At 47.1% G+C, this 18888-nt stretch overlaps 1 protein-coding gene and 1 long non-coding RNA gene across 2 annotated transcripts; one reads left to right on the top strand and one right to left on the bottom strand.

Moving 5' to 3' along the window:
- Positions 1-1407: 1407 nt before the first annotated feature.
- On the bottom strand, positions 1408-6058 carry Fzd7 (frizzled class receptor 7). Its single transcript, XM_047545854.1, has one exon. It carries the CDS (start codon positions 5206-5208, stop codon positions 3484-3486), a length of 1725 nt encoding a protein of 574 aa, XP_047401810.1. The 5' UTR covers positions 5209-6058; the 3' UTR covers positions 1408-3483.
- A 6815-nt stretch (positions 6059-12873) lies between these two features.
- On the top strand, positions 12874-17855 carry LOC124980368 (uncharacterized). Its single transcript, XR_007107792.1, has 3 exons — positions 12874-13179; positions 13713-13820; positions 16884-17855. It is a non-coding gene; the product is annotated as an uncharacterized LOC124980368 (long non-coding RNA).
- Positions 17856-18888: the final 1033 nt, after the last annotated feature.

The following is an 18888-nucleotide window of genomic DNA, read 5'->3' as shown; positions in this document are numbered from 1 at the left end:
AAAAAAAACCCCATTGGGAGCCTTCCACCTACTCTAAAAGCAAACATTCTTAACAGGCGTATTAGCTTGGTGTGAAAAGAGGCATGCTTTAACCTAAAGGGTGTCATTTTATGAGCAAAAACTGGATAAACCTTAAGGGACTCGAAGTTGTTATTTTTCTCCTTCCTTGATGCCAAAATCTTCACAGGTTAGGATGACCTCACACCCATTGTGATGCTCAAAACCCAGGAGACTCATAAAAAGGCTGCTTTGCACCAAGTGTCTACCGGCAGCTTCCTCCTCCTGGAGGGACTGTCACTGGTTTTCATTCCCTGAGTTTGTAAAACACACCAGGCATGTGTGTGAGCCTGTTAATTAAAACAAAAACAGAACTGTTTCTGTTATGCTTTAGAACTACAGAAACTTCCAGCAGAAGCAGGACAGGAGAAACAACAGCACCCACTTAGGGCAGGGTCTCCACAGCGGCAGAAGGAATTGACTGTATTTTTTAAAACCAGGATATTGGCACCTGAATTAAAGAGAGATGAGTGAAAAAACCTTCTAGGAAGGCTTGGAATTGGGGGTACACCTTTGCCATCTTTCTCCCTGAGGAGTTGTTAAATATCAAAGAGCCTAGAGAGGAGGGCTTCTTGGTCTCATCTGAATCCAAAGTTAGCTTCTTCTACAAGAGGAAAGAATAGCCTGGTGGCTTCTGAAGCCATCCCAGGGTCAGGCGCCGAGTCTATTCCTGCCCCAGTTGCTGAGTCATTGCCAGCCCAGGGAGCTGCCGACCTCTGCTTTGGTCTACCTAGAAGGTAGAGTGAAGCCTGTAGCTAAGAGTTCTGAGGGAGGCCTCTGTTCTTATCTGGAAGCATCTACTGACTTTTCCTAACACTCCAACCCAAAGTATTTAAATAGTAACAATTTAGATAAGGTGCATTAGAATACAAAAACATCAATTGGTTAAAAGAACAACAAACACTAAAAAAGTCACTGAATTCTTCCCAAAGAAACACCACCAAAAAATAAAAGAATACCAAAAATATCTTCTAGTCCTCTCTCAAACATGGACTTTATCGCTTAAGGGCAATAAACACATAGACCTGCCAGTACTTCTCTAAGTGTATTCTGTACCTTCAGTAGGTCATCCAAAGCTTCATGTGAAAAGGGTTAGAGGTATATATGGTGGAGTGGCGTGGGAGACAGGAAGCAGGGACAACAGAAAAGAAAAATTAAAAAAGGACAAATCAAGGCATTCATTATACTGCATATTTTAAAAGGTAGGGGGAGAAAGACCTCAGTAATATACACCAGCTTCCTCTACGGAGGACATACTCAATAGTATCCCTCCCTACCTTCTTTCCATAGCACAAAGCTTTGTTCTTCGGTTTAATATCACAAAAATAGGAAATAAACGTTCACTTTGTATTTAAAAAATTTATTCGTGATCTGTACATGTGATAGTGGGGCTTCATTGTAGACCTTTAAAGGCAAAACAAAACAAAAATCCAAAGTAAAAATGTATAAATACAATATATATTTTCTTACAAAAACGGGAGATTTACAAAATATACATACTGCACTTGTCTCTATTTTACAAATTTCACATGCACTTAAGAGATACAACACAAAAGATGCCAAAACCTGTGTAGTGGCAGTTCAATGGTGAGATAGTTTTGAAGGTTTAAGAAACACAAGATCAATTTTAGATTTAATGTAAAAGCAGCTCCATTCAACTGAACATTACATATACAAAGTAACTTCCCGACAGTACCCTCTGATTGGCATTTAAAAACTGTTCACAGGATAGTGTTGCAAGATTGGAGGGGTAGTGTCAAAGGTGGAGTAAAGTTTAGCTTCCATGATCCTCTGCTCAGTTTTTCACTATTATGAAAAGAACCAGAGTTCTATTACAGAAAAAAAGTACATGATTTAAGATTAATAAATTTAAGTCTTCCAGCACATTTCAAAGAACTCCAGCATCACTTTGAAGTTTACCTTCTTTTAATGACTTTCTTTAAAAATGGAGCTCGTAGTTCAAACTTTCCTCTTCATTCACTATCATTCCTGCAGATCACCTCCTCACCCAACCAGACAGGGTCAACATACACATGTTTTATAACAATTTGTGGAAGCAAGGAAAAAAATTCAACAAATGGTTCTCTTACCCTTTTTAATATTTAACTTTCCTTTATTATGAGGCTGAAGGCAGTGTGCTTTTCCTTTTATCCTGAAGAATCCGAATTGGAAGGAGAAAATAGAAAACCTAAAATATAGGCTTATAGTGAGGGGGAAAAAAAGGGAGAGATTTCCTTAAACATTTTAACACAGCCTGTTGGATCATGTGTTCTGAATTAAATGTGTTTAAAACAAACAACAAAACTCCTTGCGTTTCCTTTATCCAAGTCAGAACCTCTGGCTGAATGGGACATGGACTGCACACAGCCCTTCACTTTTCCTTAAAAAGGAATGTTTATCTCAACCAAATTAACAATCAAAGGGAAAGCTCAGCTTTGCACTGCTCTGCCTATAAAAGTTGCTGTCTTCCCAGTTATGCCTTTCCACAGGGAGACACTTTGGTTTCCTCTTTTGTCTCTTGCAACAAAGACAAGGGGAAAAATGCATTCCTGTTTTGAAAAGCAACAAGTCATCACTTTCTTTTCAGGGTATTAAACCAAATAAAACACCCTTCTTTTGGCCTCCTGCCTTTGCCAGAAAATGAAAAAGTAGCAGAAATACCTACTACTGGGTTCCTTGGCCTCATCTGGAAATGTTATCGTCATTTCTTTTGCATGCTCGCATTAGGATTCTAGCAGGCAGGCCTCCCAGGATTTCCAAATGCTTATTTTACAAGACTTGAAAGGAGTAGAGGAGGAAAAACAGGCGAGAGGGGGTAGGGGAGGAGAGACTGTAATGTCTGACCCTGGAAATTAACCCATCTGGGCTCCAGTTTGGCCCTAGTGAAAAGAGATTATGGTTTGACCACATCTTGACAAGGACACCGCAGGGGTTCTCCCTCTTCCCAACAAAGCCTCTGCTGCCGACAGAGCTGTACCTTTCTCCCGGGCCCCACAGGAGTGAGGCCAGGCCACTTGCCTTGCACAGGGGGGATCGCTCACAGCCCCAGCTCAGACCCAGAGCCGGGGAGAACTCACAGCAGTCTCTGCTGACCTCACTCTTCTGAATGAGCCCAAGTGGGTCCATACCTTTCACGGTTAACATCATTCTTTATCACCACCACCACCACCACCACCATCATCATCATCCTGCAAGTCATTGCCAGTCTTTTCATACAAACCGCCTTTACACCCAGGTCTCCCCTCTCCAAATCACTCCTCGTGCCAAATCTCTTCCCACTTTCAAATGACTTCTAGCTTCCAGGTCACTTTTCAGTGAAGGTGGACAAGTTACGGAGGAAACAAGCTCCCCACCCGCAGTTCTTTCCCTACCGCGCCTCTCCCCCTGCAAGAGGGTAGGTAGGCAAGGGAAGGGAAGGGCCAGGGCTCATACCGCAGTCTCCCCTTTGCTGCTGTGGCTGAGTCTGTGGTAGAAGCGGCGCCACGACTGCAGGGTCTTGCCTGACCAAATCCAGAAACCGGTGGTGATGCCCACGATCATGGTCATCAGGTATTTGATCATGAAGACGGTGAAATCAGGGCTCATGGGCGGGAAGTGGCCTGGCGGGCAGGGCACGGCGTAGCTCTTGCATGTCTGCAGAAGCCAGGTGCGCTCCCAATGCTCCCGGAAGGCCTGCTCATAGAAGTAGCAGGCCAGCACGATTGTGGCTGGTACAGTGTAGAGCACGCTGAAGACGCCGATGCGCACCATGAGCTTCTCCAGCTTCTCTGTCTTGGTGCCGTCGTGCTTCATGATGGTGCGAATTCGAAAGAGAGACACGAAGCCCGCCAGCAGGAAGGAAGTGCCGATGAAGAGGTAGACGAACAGGGGCGCCAGCACAAAGCCCCGAAGCGCGTCCACGCTTGACAGGCCCACGTAGCACACCCCACTGAGCAGGTCCCCATCCACTTGGCCCATGGCCAGGATGGTGATGGTCTTGACCGCGGGCACGGCCCACGCGGCCAGATGGAAGTACTGCGAGTTGGCCTCAATGGCCTCGTGGCCCCACTTCATGCCCGCCGCCAGGAACCAAGTGAGCGACAGAATGACCCACCAGATGGAGCTGGCCATGCCGAAGAAGTAGAGCACCATGAAGAGGATGGTGCAGCCCTCCTTTTTAGTGCCCTGCGCCACCGTGCGGTAGCCGTCGTCGGAGAAGCGCTCCACGCACACGGCACGGTCCTCCAGGAGGAAACCCGCCACGTGCGCGACGGCCACCATGAAGTAGCAGCCGGACAGGAAGATGATGGGCCGCTCTGGGTAGCTGAAGCGCCGCATATCCACTAGGTAGGTGAGTACAGTGAAGAGCGTCGAGGCGCAGCACAGCACCGACCACACGCCCACCCAGAGGCGAGCAAAGCGCCTCTCCTCCTCTTTAAAGTACATGAGGCCGTTAGCGCGGCCCGGCTCGCACGGGGCGCCACAGTCGCGCTCACCCAGGAAGCGGTAGCCCAGATAGGGGGGCACCTTGAGCTGGCGGGGGCACGAGAAGGGGAAGGCAGAGCGGCTCCTGCCATCTGCGGCCCCGGGGGGTGGTGCGGTGAAGGGCAGGTCCGGCAGGTAGGGCGCGGTAGGGTAGGCGGTGGGACCGCCGCCCGGGCCCGCGGAGCCGTCGGACGTGTTCTGACCCACGCAGATCTCTCCAGCACCGTGCACGGGGAAGTTCTCACAGCGCAGCCGCTCTGGCCACTGGAAGCCGAACTTGTTCATGAGCGCCTCGCAGCCCTGGCGAGCGCGCTCACACAAGGAGCGACACGGCGGGATAGCCTGATCCAGCACGGTGCACACTGGGGCGTACATGGAGCACAAGAAGAAGCGCAGCTCGGGAGAACATTGCACCTTCACCAGAGGGTAGAACTGGTGCACCTCGAGGCCCGCGTCCTCTTGGTTCGTGTGGCCCAGCAGGTTGGGCAGGATGGTCTGGTTGTAGGCGATGTCCGTGCACAGCGGGATGGAGATGGGCTGGCAGAAGCCGTGGTCGGGCACCGAGATGCCCTTTTCGCCGTGGTATGGCTGGGCCCCGGTGCCCGCAGGCAGCGCGCCCAGCAGCGCCAGCACCAGGGCGCACAGGCCCAGGGGCAAGCGCGACGCTGCTGCGCCAGGGCCCCGCATCGCCGGCCGCGGGTGCAGCGGCGTTCTCAGCCGGAGGAGTGAGACGAGACAACTGGGAGAGGCTGGGATGCGGGGAGGCGCCGCCGCGCCCGGCGCATGAGAGTCCTCCCGGCGCCGGGGCCGGGCCGTGGGCGGCGCGGAGCAGAGGGCTCTACTGCTGGGTGCCTGCGCCGCGGGGGCGAGGCCGCCAGCCGCGGGGGCGCCGCAGCCGCCTCTGCCTGGCACTCAGGAGGCCGCCGGGGACCCAAACTCGTCCGCCTGGGTCGGGGGCTCCGAGGGTGGCCGCCTTACTCTCCCCGCCGAGACGTAACGGTGCGGCTTTCTTTGCGGCGAGGAGCAACAAGCGTCTCCGGTTACCTTTCAAAGTTTGCCCAAGTCTCTCGACCCCCAGCGCACAGCAATGCGCACGTCCCCCACACCAGTCCGGCCCCGCCAGGCAAGAGCCGGGCGCCGCCGCCTGCTCGCCCTGGTCGCCGCCTCGGCGGTACTGCTCCGCCTCCTCGCCTCGAGGCTCTGCTGGCCGCCGCCTCCTCCTGCGCCTCCTCCTCCACACCCCGCGCCTTCTCCAGCCCCAAAAGCTCGGCCCCAAGTTTCACTCAAGAGGCTGGTTCTCGCTCTGTGTCTGATCGGCGCCTGGGAGCTAAACAGCTCGGGTAGTTCGTTTTGGAAATCCAGTTACACAGTGTCTGAAGCTGCAAGGCCCTTGGCGCCCACAGCCTGGATCAGGTCCTCGCAGCTCTGCGCCGCCCTGGCCCCCGAGTCCCGGCGCCCGTCGCCGCCGCCGCCCGCCGGGAGGGAGCGCGGAGTAACGCCTGGGAGCCGCGCTAGTGGCCAGAAGAAGCATCGGGCTCGCGGGGTTCCGGGCCGCCCCGCCTCCTCCCCTCCCCCCATTCACAAACCACTCCGGGGGCGGACCCCGGAGCCCCCAGGCGGCCCAATGACCGCCTTTGTTTTCTCTGCAGTCGCCTCCCGGTTGGGTGGAAGTCGGAAGGGGCAGGCTAGGGAACAGGGGAGGCGGTGTCTGCAGCGCTCAGGGCGGATTCCTGAGGGGAGGGGCAGGGGACCGGGAGGGAAAAGTTAGGAAAAACTTTTACCCTGAATTCGCTCAGGGGAGGAAAACGCACCAGAAAGAGAATTTACTTGAAAGATTTGCTCCTCTTCCGGGTACACTAAAATACACATTCCTGAGCCGAAGGGCGCTTTCGCCAAAGGCTTTTGAGAGGAGAAGCTGAGAATAGCTTAAAGCCTTCACCGAGAGCGAAGTGACCCAGAGAATCATGTTAGCCCTGCCTGCTCTGAAAAGGCTGGCTTCGGCTGGGGGCTCTTGGTTACCTAAATGTGGGCTTCCCTACAAGGCCAGAGGGGGTGCGCCTTGCGGATCGCTTTTCTCCCTCCAAGCCCCAAGAGACCACGTGAGACCACAATTTCCTCTCACCCCCTTCCCCAATTGTAAAATGGAGGGGCAGCCTCGGAGGAGAAATATGAGTCGGCGGAGGAGCCGACTTCGGGCGGGAGGAAGTGCAGACCCTCGAGAGGGCCCAGAATCGGGGATCGGGGACCCGTGACCCAGGCCACCCGCCCGCGCGCACGGCTCAGAGCCTGGAGAGCTGGTGTGGCTTAGTGAGGTTTTAAGAAAGCTAAGATAGCACTGGGGGAATGGTTATAAAAGTAACCTGAGACCGAGTGCCCAGGAACACTCTGTACGGTTTAGAGCGTCTGCGGTTGCCCTGTTTTCCTTAGTTCTGCGGCGTTTGGCCTTTCAGGATCCCTTCTTCGTTGCAGAAGCAATCATTTCGATCCTCCATTCGGAATCTGCTTAGAAAAGTTTTAATGCGTATTAGAAACCAGTGCATGTGCTAATTAAAGGGTTTTCAAAACACAAAGAAGGGTGATCCTTGTTCTCGGGTAGCGTTTTCTGATTGGCAAGCGTTCTTTTGTTCTTCTCCCTGCTCCAGGCTCCGGGCGCTCTCGCGCGCGTTCTGATTGCTCCTGACTGGTCGGAAGTTGCCAGGGGGCCTCTCCCCTCTTTCTGGGCAGCCAGGAATATCGCGAATTCCCGTGCAGTCAAGTAACACGTTAAGAAAGAAAAAAATAAATAAAAATTCTCTGTCACGCGCGACCCCGCGCGCGTGCACACCCACCTACCCATACCTGCACCCCGCAACACACACCAATCTTATGCTTTTAAGAAACGTTATTGCTGACCAATCCCGTCCGTCTTTCTCAGATCGGGGTGCTGGTGCTCTGAGAGATTTCTGATCGGGTTGAATGTTGGCAGAAGTTGCTGCCTCCAGTTCGCTTCTTTAGCTAGGGGGGAAAAACTGATTCTGAGATCTAAGACAAATTAATTGGATTCATTTCCCTTGGAGACTTAGACGTCTTCTGTTTTTCTTTTATTTACTTTCTATCACTGAAGTTTTCTGGGAACCTTTCCTTCCACTTCACAGTTCTTTGTCGTTTCCCACTCCTGTTAATGGTTCTAAAGGGCTGAGTCCTTTGGACCAAGGTAAGGTGTCAGACTGCTCACATCCTCCATCCGGCCTTCAAGAGGTGTCTTCTTTTTCCTCTTAAGCATCAGTTTTCCCCTCACACCAGATACCGCCCCCCCCCTTTCTCTCTCTCTCTCTCCCTCCCTCCCTCCCTCCCTCCCTCCCTCTTTCCCTCTTTCTCTCTTTCTCCTTTTCCCATTTTCTTTTGGTTCAGGTAATAAAAAAGATTAAGGAAACATTATTTGCTTTAAAAACGTTTCATTCCTCCCTTGTATTTTTTTCAAGGTCTTCCTTTTTTCTTTCTAAGTTGTTATTCGTATTATCTACCATTGCAGAGTGTTGATATTTCGTTGAAAGATGTTTAAAGGCAATACAGCTGCTTTGCTTTGTCATTTAAAATGTGTGTGGTGGGGGGTTAGATTCCTTTTTTCTCTCCATGAGGTTCAGGATATCCTCCTTTTCTAAATCAAATTTTCATGCTTATTCATCAGGCCACTGATCTAAGTCATCTTTGCTTATTGAGGGAGAAATACCAAGCACTGTCATCAAATAAAATGAAAACCGACAGGATAAAATACTGTTTCAAATGCAACTAAAACCAGTTTAGTTGATGAGCTTTTACTTCTCATATTATAGCCCTAGACAGCTCTGGTTTTAGGTGATAGAAATAATAATTTAGAAAAAAAAAAAAGAGCTCTTAATAAAACTGACAAGGGACAAATGAAATATTTTTAAAATAATCTATGCATAAGATGCAGAAAACCCATCCCAGATGGAAAATGTCACAGATGTGAGTCTTTTTTGCTTTGTCCCAGGCAGACAAGTGCAAAAAAGTAGAGAAGCAAAGGCAGATTAAAAAACAAACAAAAAACAATATAATTTTGTTTAAAGGAGATTAAAAACAAAAACAAAAACAAAAAACAACCTCAGTCCAAGGTAGGGATGTAGCTTAGTGGTAGAGCACTTGCCTAGCATGATGGAGACCCTGGGTTAAATCCCCCACACCATAAAAAGAAGGAAAAGAGAGAGAAACCTACACACAAATCTCAATCCAAATTTTTTATGAAAAATAAGAATTTGCTGTTTGTGAAATGTCTGTTGTAGCTTTCCATGCCTTGCCTGATACAGTATGCTATGATTTTAAGGAGCTAGGTAATACAAAGGAATGGATCAGGAAAAGTAAGTTCACAATGTTAGGGACTAAAATAGTCTTTTTTACGCTCTACAAGTGCAGTAACATTGGTTTCCATTCTGTCCAGGACCAATTTAATTTTCTTTCCAAGCAACACCTTCCAGACCCAACTCCTAAGGCCATTTACTGGTATCTTCTTTGGAAGTAAGTTAAGGGTGGAAAATGTTGTAACTGTCTGCTGCAAAACTCCCAATTGTCCCTGCCCTTTAAAATAACAAAGGTCTTTATTTCTTCACATCATAGTCATATGGTCCCACAGAAAAGTGATGCTATTCATTAACTCCAGTTTTTCAAATGCTACTTATTTTGGCTAAGTCCCAGGTTTATCTAGTTGAATTACATTCTGATGTCAGGACAGATTTGAAAATGTCCACATTTGTGGTGCCACAATCCTGTGGTTATAATGAAACTCCAGCTGCAAGAATTACTCATGCAAGACCAGAAAGGGCAGCTTTTAGCACATGCTTCCCTTTCTGGCCTCTCTTTTACCAGACAGTTTTGACATTATAATGCAGAAGACTTGGGATATCTAGTTGCCAGTTTACCATTGACTGGTGTTCATTTTTATATGGGGGGGTGGGGATAAATCATTCCAAAAATAAAAACATTCTTATTTATTCTTTTTGCCTTTTTCTTTTCTTTCTTTCCTTCCCCCTCCCTCCCCCTCTCTCTTTCTCTCTCTCTTTCTTTCTTTCTTTCACTGGGAATTGAATCCAGGGATTGACTTTGCCACTTGAGATGGATTCCCAGCCCCTGCACCCCTTTTTTACATTTTCATTTTGAGACAGGGTCTCACAGAGTTGCTCAGGCTGGCCTCCAATTTGCAGTCCTTCTGCCTCAGCCTCCCTAGAAGTTGGGATTATAGGCATGCACCACCATGCCCAGGTAAGAGCATTTTCATTTCTAAAACACTTTCAAATACTATGAAAGAGATGTCCAGCTTGAAGAAGAGGAAGACCATGCAGACCTCATGTTGATTTAGATGGCAGATTCAGTCATTGAACTTGTCTGATAAACATTTCCCTTGTTGAATAAGTTCTATTATTTACCTATTGTTGTGTAACAAACACCCCCAAATATAGTAGCTTGAAACAATAGTTAGTGTCTCACAGTTTCTACATGTCAGCAGTTAGCTTGGCCTCTGGCTTGGAGTTTCACAAGGCTGTGATCAGGGTGTTGGGTGGCTACAGTTGCTTCAAGGCTCCATTGGAAGTACTACTTCCAAATCCAGTGACTGTTGGCAGGCCTCTAGTTCTCACTAACCATTGACCAGAGCCATCAGTTTTTTGGCATGTGTGCCTCTCATAAGGTCACTAACAATATGGCACCTTTAGAGCAAGGAGACAGAGAAAACAAGATGTCAATCAGAATGGAAGCCTCAGTCTTTCTGTAACCTAACCTTGGAAGTGACATCCTGTAGCTTTTCCCATATTCTGCTCATTAGAAACAAATCACTAGGTCTACCCACTCTCAATGGGTAGCAGGGGTTACAGAAGGGTGTGAAGGGTGTGAAAATCCCCTGGAGGGTGAGGATCATTGGGAACATTTTAGAACTTGTTTCCTATGAGCCTCATTCATTCCTTCCTTCCCAGAGTGTTATAAACAAGAGGCCACAGAGAGAAATCACCCTTGGGTTTCTGCCTTTGAGGAGTTCCAAAAGAGGTCACAAATTAAAATACAGTGTGGACTGGTTACGACTCCTCTTGTATCTAATAGAATTACAACAGAACCCTAACTCTGGCCAATTTTATTTTCAAAACAGTTGGACTTGAGAGAGAAAGAATATGGAAGAAGTTGATTAATGAAAGACCATTAGCGATCCTGGACAAAATCTCCAAGTACAGAGAGGGTGGGCCAGTCTGGGAGATCAGATCTGTCATCAGAAGACAGAGCATCTGGATCATAGTCTATAGAAAGAGACTTTGGCCATCTGGGTTATAAAGTGAAAGTACTGTTGGTCATTGCTACCTGTGTCTTCAGAGCCAGTTGGTACAGTGCCCAGATGTAGGAAGCACATCTGGTCGGTGGTTGGTACACACTGGTTTACTTCTGCTTTTTACCGCTGACCTCTTGTCCTGCTTGGGGCAAGTCACTTAACCTTTCTAGATCCCCAGCGTGTTATGAGAATGAATGGTATAATATTTACAAAATACTCTGTGATCCAAGGGTAAAAAATCATCAGGGCAGGGTGGGGCAGGGGTGTAGCTCAGTGGCAGAGTGTTTACCTCACATGCATAAGGTGCTGGGATGGCCCCGGCCCGGCAAAATAATTAAATAAAGTACCTTAAAAAATAATTCTGGTTTGGTTATATGGATACAAAGCAGAAAGGAGAGAAAATAAAATGCCCGTTAGCTGCCTACTTTGTGGCTCTGGATCTTTGATGAAGTTAGTTTTTACACTTGTATGCTGATAAATGTCTAAGTTGCTAGGAAAAAAGCCCTCATCTACACATTTTCCAATTTCCCTGGTGTAAACACAGCTACCATGGCCAATTTCAAGCCAACATGATGTCACTCAACTTGGAGTTTGGGAAACACGTGTATAAGCAACTACCTGAGCTCCTAAGAGCAGATGCTAGCTCTCCTCTGGGTTTATAGAACTATTCTTCAGATTGTTTTCAACCTAGGTTTCCTTCAACAGATGAATGGATAAAAAAATAAAAATGTGATGTGTGTGTGTGTGTGTGTGTGTGTGTGTGTGTGTGTGTAATGGAATATTACTGAACCTTAAAGAAGAATGAAATTATGGCATTTGCCAGTAAATGGATAGAGCTGGAGAATATTATGCTAAGAGAAATAAGCCAGTCCCAATAAACCAAAAACCAAATGTTTTCTCTGATATGCTGATGCTAATTCATAATGGGAGTGTGTGGCTAGGGAGGAGTTGAGTTGCTTTAGATTAGGTAGAGGGGAGTGAAGGGAGGGGAGGTGTTACAGGGGTAGAAAGAATAGTAGAATGAATCAGACATTATTACCCCATGTACATATATAACTGTACAACTGGTGGTATTTTACATCATGTATAACCAGAAGAATGAGAAATTATACTCCTTTATGATGTATCAAAGTGCATTCTACTGTTATGTATAACTAATTAAATTTTAAAAAATTTAAAAAGAGCCAAAATAGTTATATTTTAAATATAATGACTACATTTATACAGTGTCAGGTGGTTTAGATACACTATCTCTAATTTCATAACAATCTGGGGAAGCTCAAGGTATATAGGTTTCTTTTTACAGTAGCCAAGCCTGGACTAAAACCTCTATATTTTTCACTTCTTACTGCACTATTTGATGTCTTCATGGTAAACGTGGCTAAACTTAGTCCTTTTGTATGTCTGATCAAAAGCTATCTCAACATCTTTTTAAATATATTTTTTAGTTGTAGGTGGACACAATACCTTTATTTTATTTTTATGCGGTACCAAGGATGGAACCTAGGGCATCATGTGTGCCAAGCAGGCGCTTTACCACTGAGCCACAACCCCAGCCCTGCTATCGCAACATCTAGAAAAGCCCCCAAACTCTATTTGGAAGTGTCCATTAATTTTCTCTAATTTCCCAAGGATCAATTTAATCCCCATTGCTGAAGATGCATCTGTGGGTATCTAGAATATGTGGAGGCCTGCTCTCTAGGGCAGGTGGGAAAGTTGGTTGCTGATCAGTCTCTCCCCAAAGGAAATTTTGTCAAGCTCTCACTTCAGAGAGCTAGGAGAAGCTACAGGAACCAGATTCACAGTAGTGATGAAAGTCTCCAGAGAACCTTCCCGAAGACTGAAGGTGGGAGTTAGAGCTGTGGAGCTCATGCCTGGTGGGTCATGAGAATCATCTGAGGAATAAACTGTGAGTGGGTGGGGAGAGAGAGAGAGAGAGAGAGAAGAAAAGAAGAAGGAGAAGAAGAAGACGAAGAAGGAGGAGGAGGACGAGCAGAAGGAGGAGGAGGAGGAGGGGAAGGAGGAAGAGGAATGAGGAGGAAAGAGGGAGGAAGGAAGGAGGGAAGGAAGGAAGGAAAGAAGAAAGTTCAGAAACCTGAGCATAACCTCAGAAATGTTGAGTCAGAATCTCTGGCGTTGGGACTTGAGGATTTAATTTTTAAAAGCTCGCTTTGTGATTCTTTTGGGTTAGTCAGGTTTGGGAACTGCTGACCCAGACTTGTATTCCAAACCAGTGCATTGTGTCACTGATGCCACTAATGCCTCATGTGTCTTTGGTCTCTCACGAATGCCTCACTCTACTTGAAGAACTAGAAAAAGGAAATAATGAGATCCATAAGGAAGTCTTATATGAGGTATGATTGTGTGTGAGTGTGTGTGTGTGTATGTGTGTGTGTGTACACACATGCATGTGTGTGTGAGAGAGATAGAAAGTGGGAGAAGTGGTTGGATAACTGTCTGCACGGGGTGATGTTGGGTCTGGGACTTTATTTATGAGGCTCAAGTTCACAGTGGCTATTCTGAAATGTAACAGCTGCTACTCCCACAGTGCACTTGGTACCATTTTCTCAGACTGACATTGCCATCTTTGTACTACATGAACCTTGACCTCAGAGGCTGAGTCAGGAATAGATGATGTGACCCAGTCATGAAGTTGTCTGGCATGAGGCCCCTGTCCAACAGGCACGCCCACTGGATACTGAATGGCCACCTAACTAGATCCTTCCATTGGGGCATCGGAGGGTAAATACACTGGCAGAAGCTGAGAAACTTTCAGTGAGAAGGGGAAAGTAGAAAGCAGAGAAGGAAGGGGACAGGAACATCTGTTTCAAGAAGACTAAAAGCCCGGGTTGTAAGAGTTACTTCCTGGCTCTTTTCCTTTCCTCAGAATCCTACCATCCCTACTCACGAAGCCACCCGACTGCTTGTGTCTTACCTGCAAGAAGAGAAAACCATATTAATCACCACACCAGGACCTGGAAAAGGCTGAAAACAGGTCTCTTCCTGCTTTCCCCTGGGCAGGGTGGACCCTCCACGGCAGAAGGTTGAACACAGGGGCAGCAGCAGCCTAGAAGAGGCATCCACTCTGGGCTGGCTAGCAAGGCCCGATTTGCGGCCACCTCCCCCTTGCTCAATAGCCTGGATGGAGAGTGCTAGAGTATACTTTTCAGGCCTGCAACTGACGTTGAGTTGACTGTGATGGCAAAAGTGCAAGACAGGAGTGTCTGTAAAGGCCCAGGAGAACTCTTTCTTCTGGGTTGTTTGGCGAAATGAGTGTGCTAAAGGGTATAGTGCCCTCAGCATTGTGTAGAGATGTTAGTGTCCCTGGATATCTCTTTTCCTTTTTTCCAGTGACAGGATCTCCAGTCTTTGGCAGGACATATGACCTTGGATGAAGGTCCCATTTTCCGGCCTCCCTTATGGCAGCCACTGAGTTCTGGCCACAAATGTAAACAATATTTTTGTGTGCAATGGGAGGGGACCAGATTTCCCCTCCTCCCCTCATTCTAATGCCAGAACTCCAGAGGTGACCTTTGGAAAGGAGTAAAAGATACATGGAGCTGGGGTCCCTGACACTGTGACATACCATGCTAACCTGAACAAACTCCCTCTGGATTTCTCAAATAGAAATAAACTCTGTCTTAGTTTAGCCAACATTATTTGAGGTTTTCCTATGCTCACAGTCAGGCTTCGTCCTATTTATTGCCACGTGCCTGGTGCATAGTTCTTGAGAACTCTTTGTCCGGTAAGCTTTCTTGTATTTTAGTGTTTTCTTATCCCACCTATTTATTTGGAAGGTCCTTGAGAGTAGGAATCTTGTCTTATTCTTCGTTGCCTTTCACAAGGAAGATGTTTGATTTGAATGTGTGCAGCTCATCAATCAGATGAAGTTTAGTGAAAATAAAGACCTCTGAATAGCAGAGATGAAGGATGGTGAAAGACTAGCTAGGGATAAAAGACCTGGGAATCGTCAGAGACCACGAGCACATATTGATGTGCTGCTATTGCTTTTAAATTGAACATAAATTTGGGATATGTAAAGTAAATTAAGTGGTGTGAAGGAAGTGGTATGAAGAATACCTCAAATGAATTTAAAAGGCGATTATTCTCAAAAGAGAGGTGGGGGCGGTGGGAGAGAGATTGAGTTTTTAAAAACCTGCTTCCTGGGGCCACCTCTGGAAAGTCTGTTAAAAGCTCCCCAAGAGAGTCTAATGTGAAGCCGGGATCCAAAAGAGCTGATGGGAAGACAAGGTGAAAGTGTTTGTTTCTCCTGGGAAAACGTATGAAGTCATTTAACCATGTCCTCAAATATATGCAAGTCTGTTTTGAGATGGATGGTTGCGTTTCTCTCCGCAGAGTATCCTACTAGGAAAGACTTCAGGGACAATCAGGAAACCGGGAAGAATCCTCAGGTCCTGATCCAGCCACTAACCCCTTGGCCTGGCCAGCGGGTGCACCTTTGCTGAGGCTGTGCCTCAGGGAGCCGGGCTTTGTGATCTGGTTCCTCGCCCAAGCCAGGACTTCTACAGTAGGGACTGTGCATCAGCGTGGTCCTGGAATGGAGCCTGTCTCTTCCTGGCCCCTGATAACTGGCCCGACTTGTGCCAAGAAGGCTGGGCTCAGTACCCTGAGTGTACTTTTGAGGGCCACTTGCCCATTCTCTTTCACATTTCCACTTAGCCCCTGCCTCCCACTTTTCCCTATTATTATAAATGGCACTTTAAACTCTAGAGCCAGGCTCTTCAATTAAGGTGTAGACAAAGTGGTTTGACTCCACTTGATTAAAAACTCTGTGAAAGAGAACACAAACCTCAAAACATTTGCCTTTCAAAGCCAGAAGAGCAGGAGGGAGAAACTGTTAAGTGATCTCGAATTTGCCAGATGTCAGTTTAAAGGGGCCTAGGAATTCCTCAGCCTTTGTTTACCAAATCCTTCCTCCCAACCTCAGTGAACCAGGGGCTGGGGCTACCTGGCAGGAAAGGCTGCTGAAAAAAAACCAAGGCTGGATGGGAAGGGGCGGGGTGGTGGCGGCAGTGGCTGGCCTCAGTGGGAGTCATCTGAATCTTGATTTCCCCTGGTAATTATCTGGGGCTGCCCTTCCAGAAATCGGTTCTCTTTGCAGTTGGGAAATTAACCCTTAATCTCCACAAATGAGGGCAATCAACCCATTTACTAAATAAACACAGATCATTACAGACTGGCTGTCCCTCTTTGTGATTTAATTTGAGAATGGCTTCACCTGAGGAAGGAGCAAGGAGTGGCTGGAGTAACCTGGTGGGGTCCCCAAGGGGCGATGGCAGCGGTGGCTAAGGGCAGGCAGAGTGAGCTGAGCTAAGTCTGGAGAGGCCTTTGAGATTTCCTTCTCTTGAGAAAATCTGAGTCCCTCCTGGCTTGGTCTTAGCTTCTGGATTTATCTGGGTGGTGGTGGGGGCTTCGGTTGCATGGTGTTAATTTTGGCTTTGAAAGTGTGTGAGGTGGTTCAAGCAACTGCTATTAGAATGCTGGCCCTCAGGAGCCTCTAGGATGGGAACAGAGCAGCCCTTTATTTCTGAGCTCACTCATTAATATGTTGAGGAATCACTCCTTGCATTTAATTCCCCTGCCTCAATCACCAGCTACCCTGTTTATATGTAATCACAGAAGCTTATTTAAATCGTGGCAGTTGCAGTGCAGTGGGGTTCAGGGTGCAGTGCCAGGCGCTTGCGCGTGCTCCAGAGATGACTGAGTGACTGAATGAGTAAGGTACAGCTTAACTTGAAAAGGGTGTCATAAAACCACATGGCCTTTATTTAGAGCCTACCAAGTGTCAAGCACTGAGCCAGAGGCTGGGCGCATATGTTCCTACTATCCCGGATCTTATAGTCTTGATTAACAAATGTATGTGGTTTTCTGCTGTGACCTTGAGTTGGTCTCAAAATTATAATGAGACTGCAGCACTGAGCTAGGAGCCGGCCTGTCTTGTGACTTAAAAAGGAGGGGGTGAGTTGGAGAATGATTCAGGGATTTATTTTTCAGTAGGGACCTCAGAGTCTAGTAATTCCTTCCTTTTATTTCACAGGTGAGAAAGCCGATGGTGGAGTGAATTGTCCAAGGACTGACAGAGAGATCTGGAACTAGAACCCACACAGTTTGGTTCCTGGGACTCTGTTTTATCCAAGAACCTTGCACATAATGGCCCCACTTTGTGCTCTCTGCTTCCTGCTCTTCTCAAACTAGAAATGGCTTGCAAAAGTTCCAGAGTGAAAGGTCAGAGTGACTGGCCTGAGCCACCTCAGGGTGGCTTCTGCCTGGTGAATGGCTGCTGTTCCTCCTGACCCCACATAGCTGTGCCTCTCACTGGAAACCACTGCTGGGGTCCAGCCTGACCCCAGTGGCAGGGAAGGGAGGTGGCTGTTCCTGTTGGCTGTCTGAGCTGGGCAGTGGGCTGCTGGCCTATTCCTGGGGCCTCCAGCAGACTTGTGAAGAGATGCTGCCAAAATGGAAGAGTCAAAACAGCCCCCGGAGGTGGGAGAGGAAGCATTTAGAGAAGGGGTAAACAAGAGAAGCGACAGACTTCTCACTGCAGCAAAAGGCACTGGGGTTTACTTGTGAAACTTCACTCCTCCTCTTCCCCCAGTCTTAAATTTATAAAGCTGGTCCAGCTCCAAGAGATGACCCATGATTTTAAAGTCAGAGTTCTGAGGACCATATTGGTCTTGCTGTGTTTTGGCACCCAGGGTTGGTGATGTCCTGACTTAAATTCCAGCTAACAGTGGAGACTAAGCCAGCCGACTGACTCCAGTGTCTAATATTAGTTGTATTGTTACTATTTTTATTAATAGCTAAGACTTATGTAGTATTCACCCCCATCAGGCATTGTATTAAGCCTTTAACTGGCCCTCCCTAATTCTTTGTCTTCACAGCAGGTCTCAGAAGTGGCTACCCTTTATTTGACCCATTTTAAAGATGGGAAAAATCAAGGTATTTAGAGGTCCAATATCACATAAGCAATAAGAAAAAGAATAAAGCTTTGAAGCTTTGAGCTCAGGTTTTTTTTTTTTTTTTTTTTTTTTTTTTTTTAAAGAAAGGAAGTTGTGGGAAAGAAAGAAGAAAAGGGAAGAAATTTAGCTTACTCCTAACAGCATGAACCACCCAGGTGCCTAAGTGTTTTCTGGCTTGGAGAAAGCCCCCAGAGAGCAAAGAGACAGGGTGAGTTCCTGTTGTTTACGGAAGCCTAGGTGAGGACACATGTCTCTAAGAGGATATCACAAGAGCAGGATATTCATAGGATGCTGGGTCAGTGTCAGGTACTTGGGACACCTACCCTGGTAACCAGCTCACATTTCCCCCTCTGCTAGGAGGAGTGGGGGAGTTTTTCCATGCTGTGATTTAATTTGAGAATGGCTTCATCTGACTTTTTGTGTGTGTGTGTGTGTGTGGTGCTGGGGATTTGAACCAAGGCCTTGTGCTTGCAAGGCAAGCACTCTACCAACTGAGCTATATCCCCAGCCCCATCTGACTGTTTTTAAAGCTCTTGGTTTTGGTATATAGTGGGGACTCCTTTCCCTTTTCTTTGGGGATACAGTTCGAGAGGCTTGACTGAGAACCCAGGTTTGTGGGTTTGACTCCTTGCTTAGAAGCTTGATAGTTCTGTAGCTTTGGATAAGCTATTTAACTTCTCTGGAGCTCAGTTTCCTCATCTGTAAATTGGTAATCTTAATGTCACCTGCCTCATAGGATTGTGAGCATTGAATAAAATAGCACAATGAACTTAGCACCTGGAATGCCATTAATGCTCAATAAAAGGTAATTATTATTGGTCATTGTTTAAAGAGGCAATTCAATCTAGGAAGATGGGAGCTGAAGTTTCTGACTTCTCAGAAGTCTGCCTTTATACTCAGTTGAGAATGAAAATACTGTAGGGATGGCTGGGTCAGAGGAAAGGCAGGCTTCCATCTGAATATTTCCAATGAACTAGTAAGCTGAAGAGATGACTGTTTATAAGTTGCAACCGACCACAGGAGCTATTGAAAAGAAAGATTTCTTTTCCAAATCTGGATACTTGCACCCCATAGAAAAGATAT

Source organism: Sciurus carolinensis, chromosome 3 (genome assembly GCF_902686445.1).
Source record: "Sciurus carolinensis chromosome 3, mSciCar1.2, whole genome shotgun sequence".
In the NCBI taxonomy this organism is placed as follows: Eukaryota; Metazoa; Chordata; class Mammalia; order Rodentia; family Sciuridae; genus Sciurus; species Sciurus carolinensis.
The sequence above is the reverse complement of the archived record's forward strand: the minus strand, read 5'-3'. Positions and strand labels throughout refer to the sequence as shown.

Excerpts from the sequence above, each read along its gene's own strand:
- Fzd7 (XM_047545854.1), bottom strand. The coding sequence starts at position 5,208 with ATGCGGGGCCCTGGCGCAGCAGCGTCGCGCTTGCCCCTGGGCCTGTGC.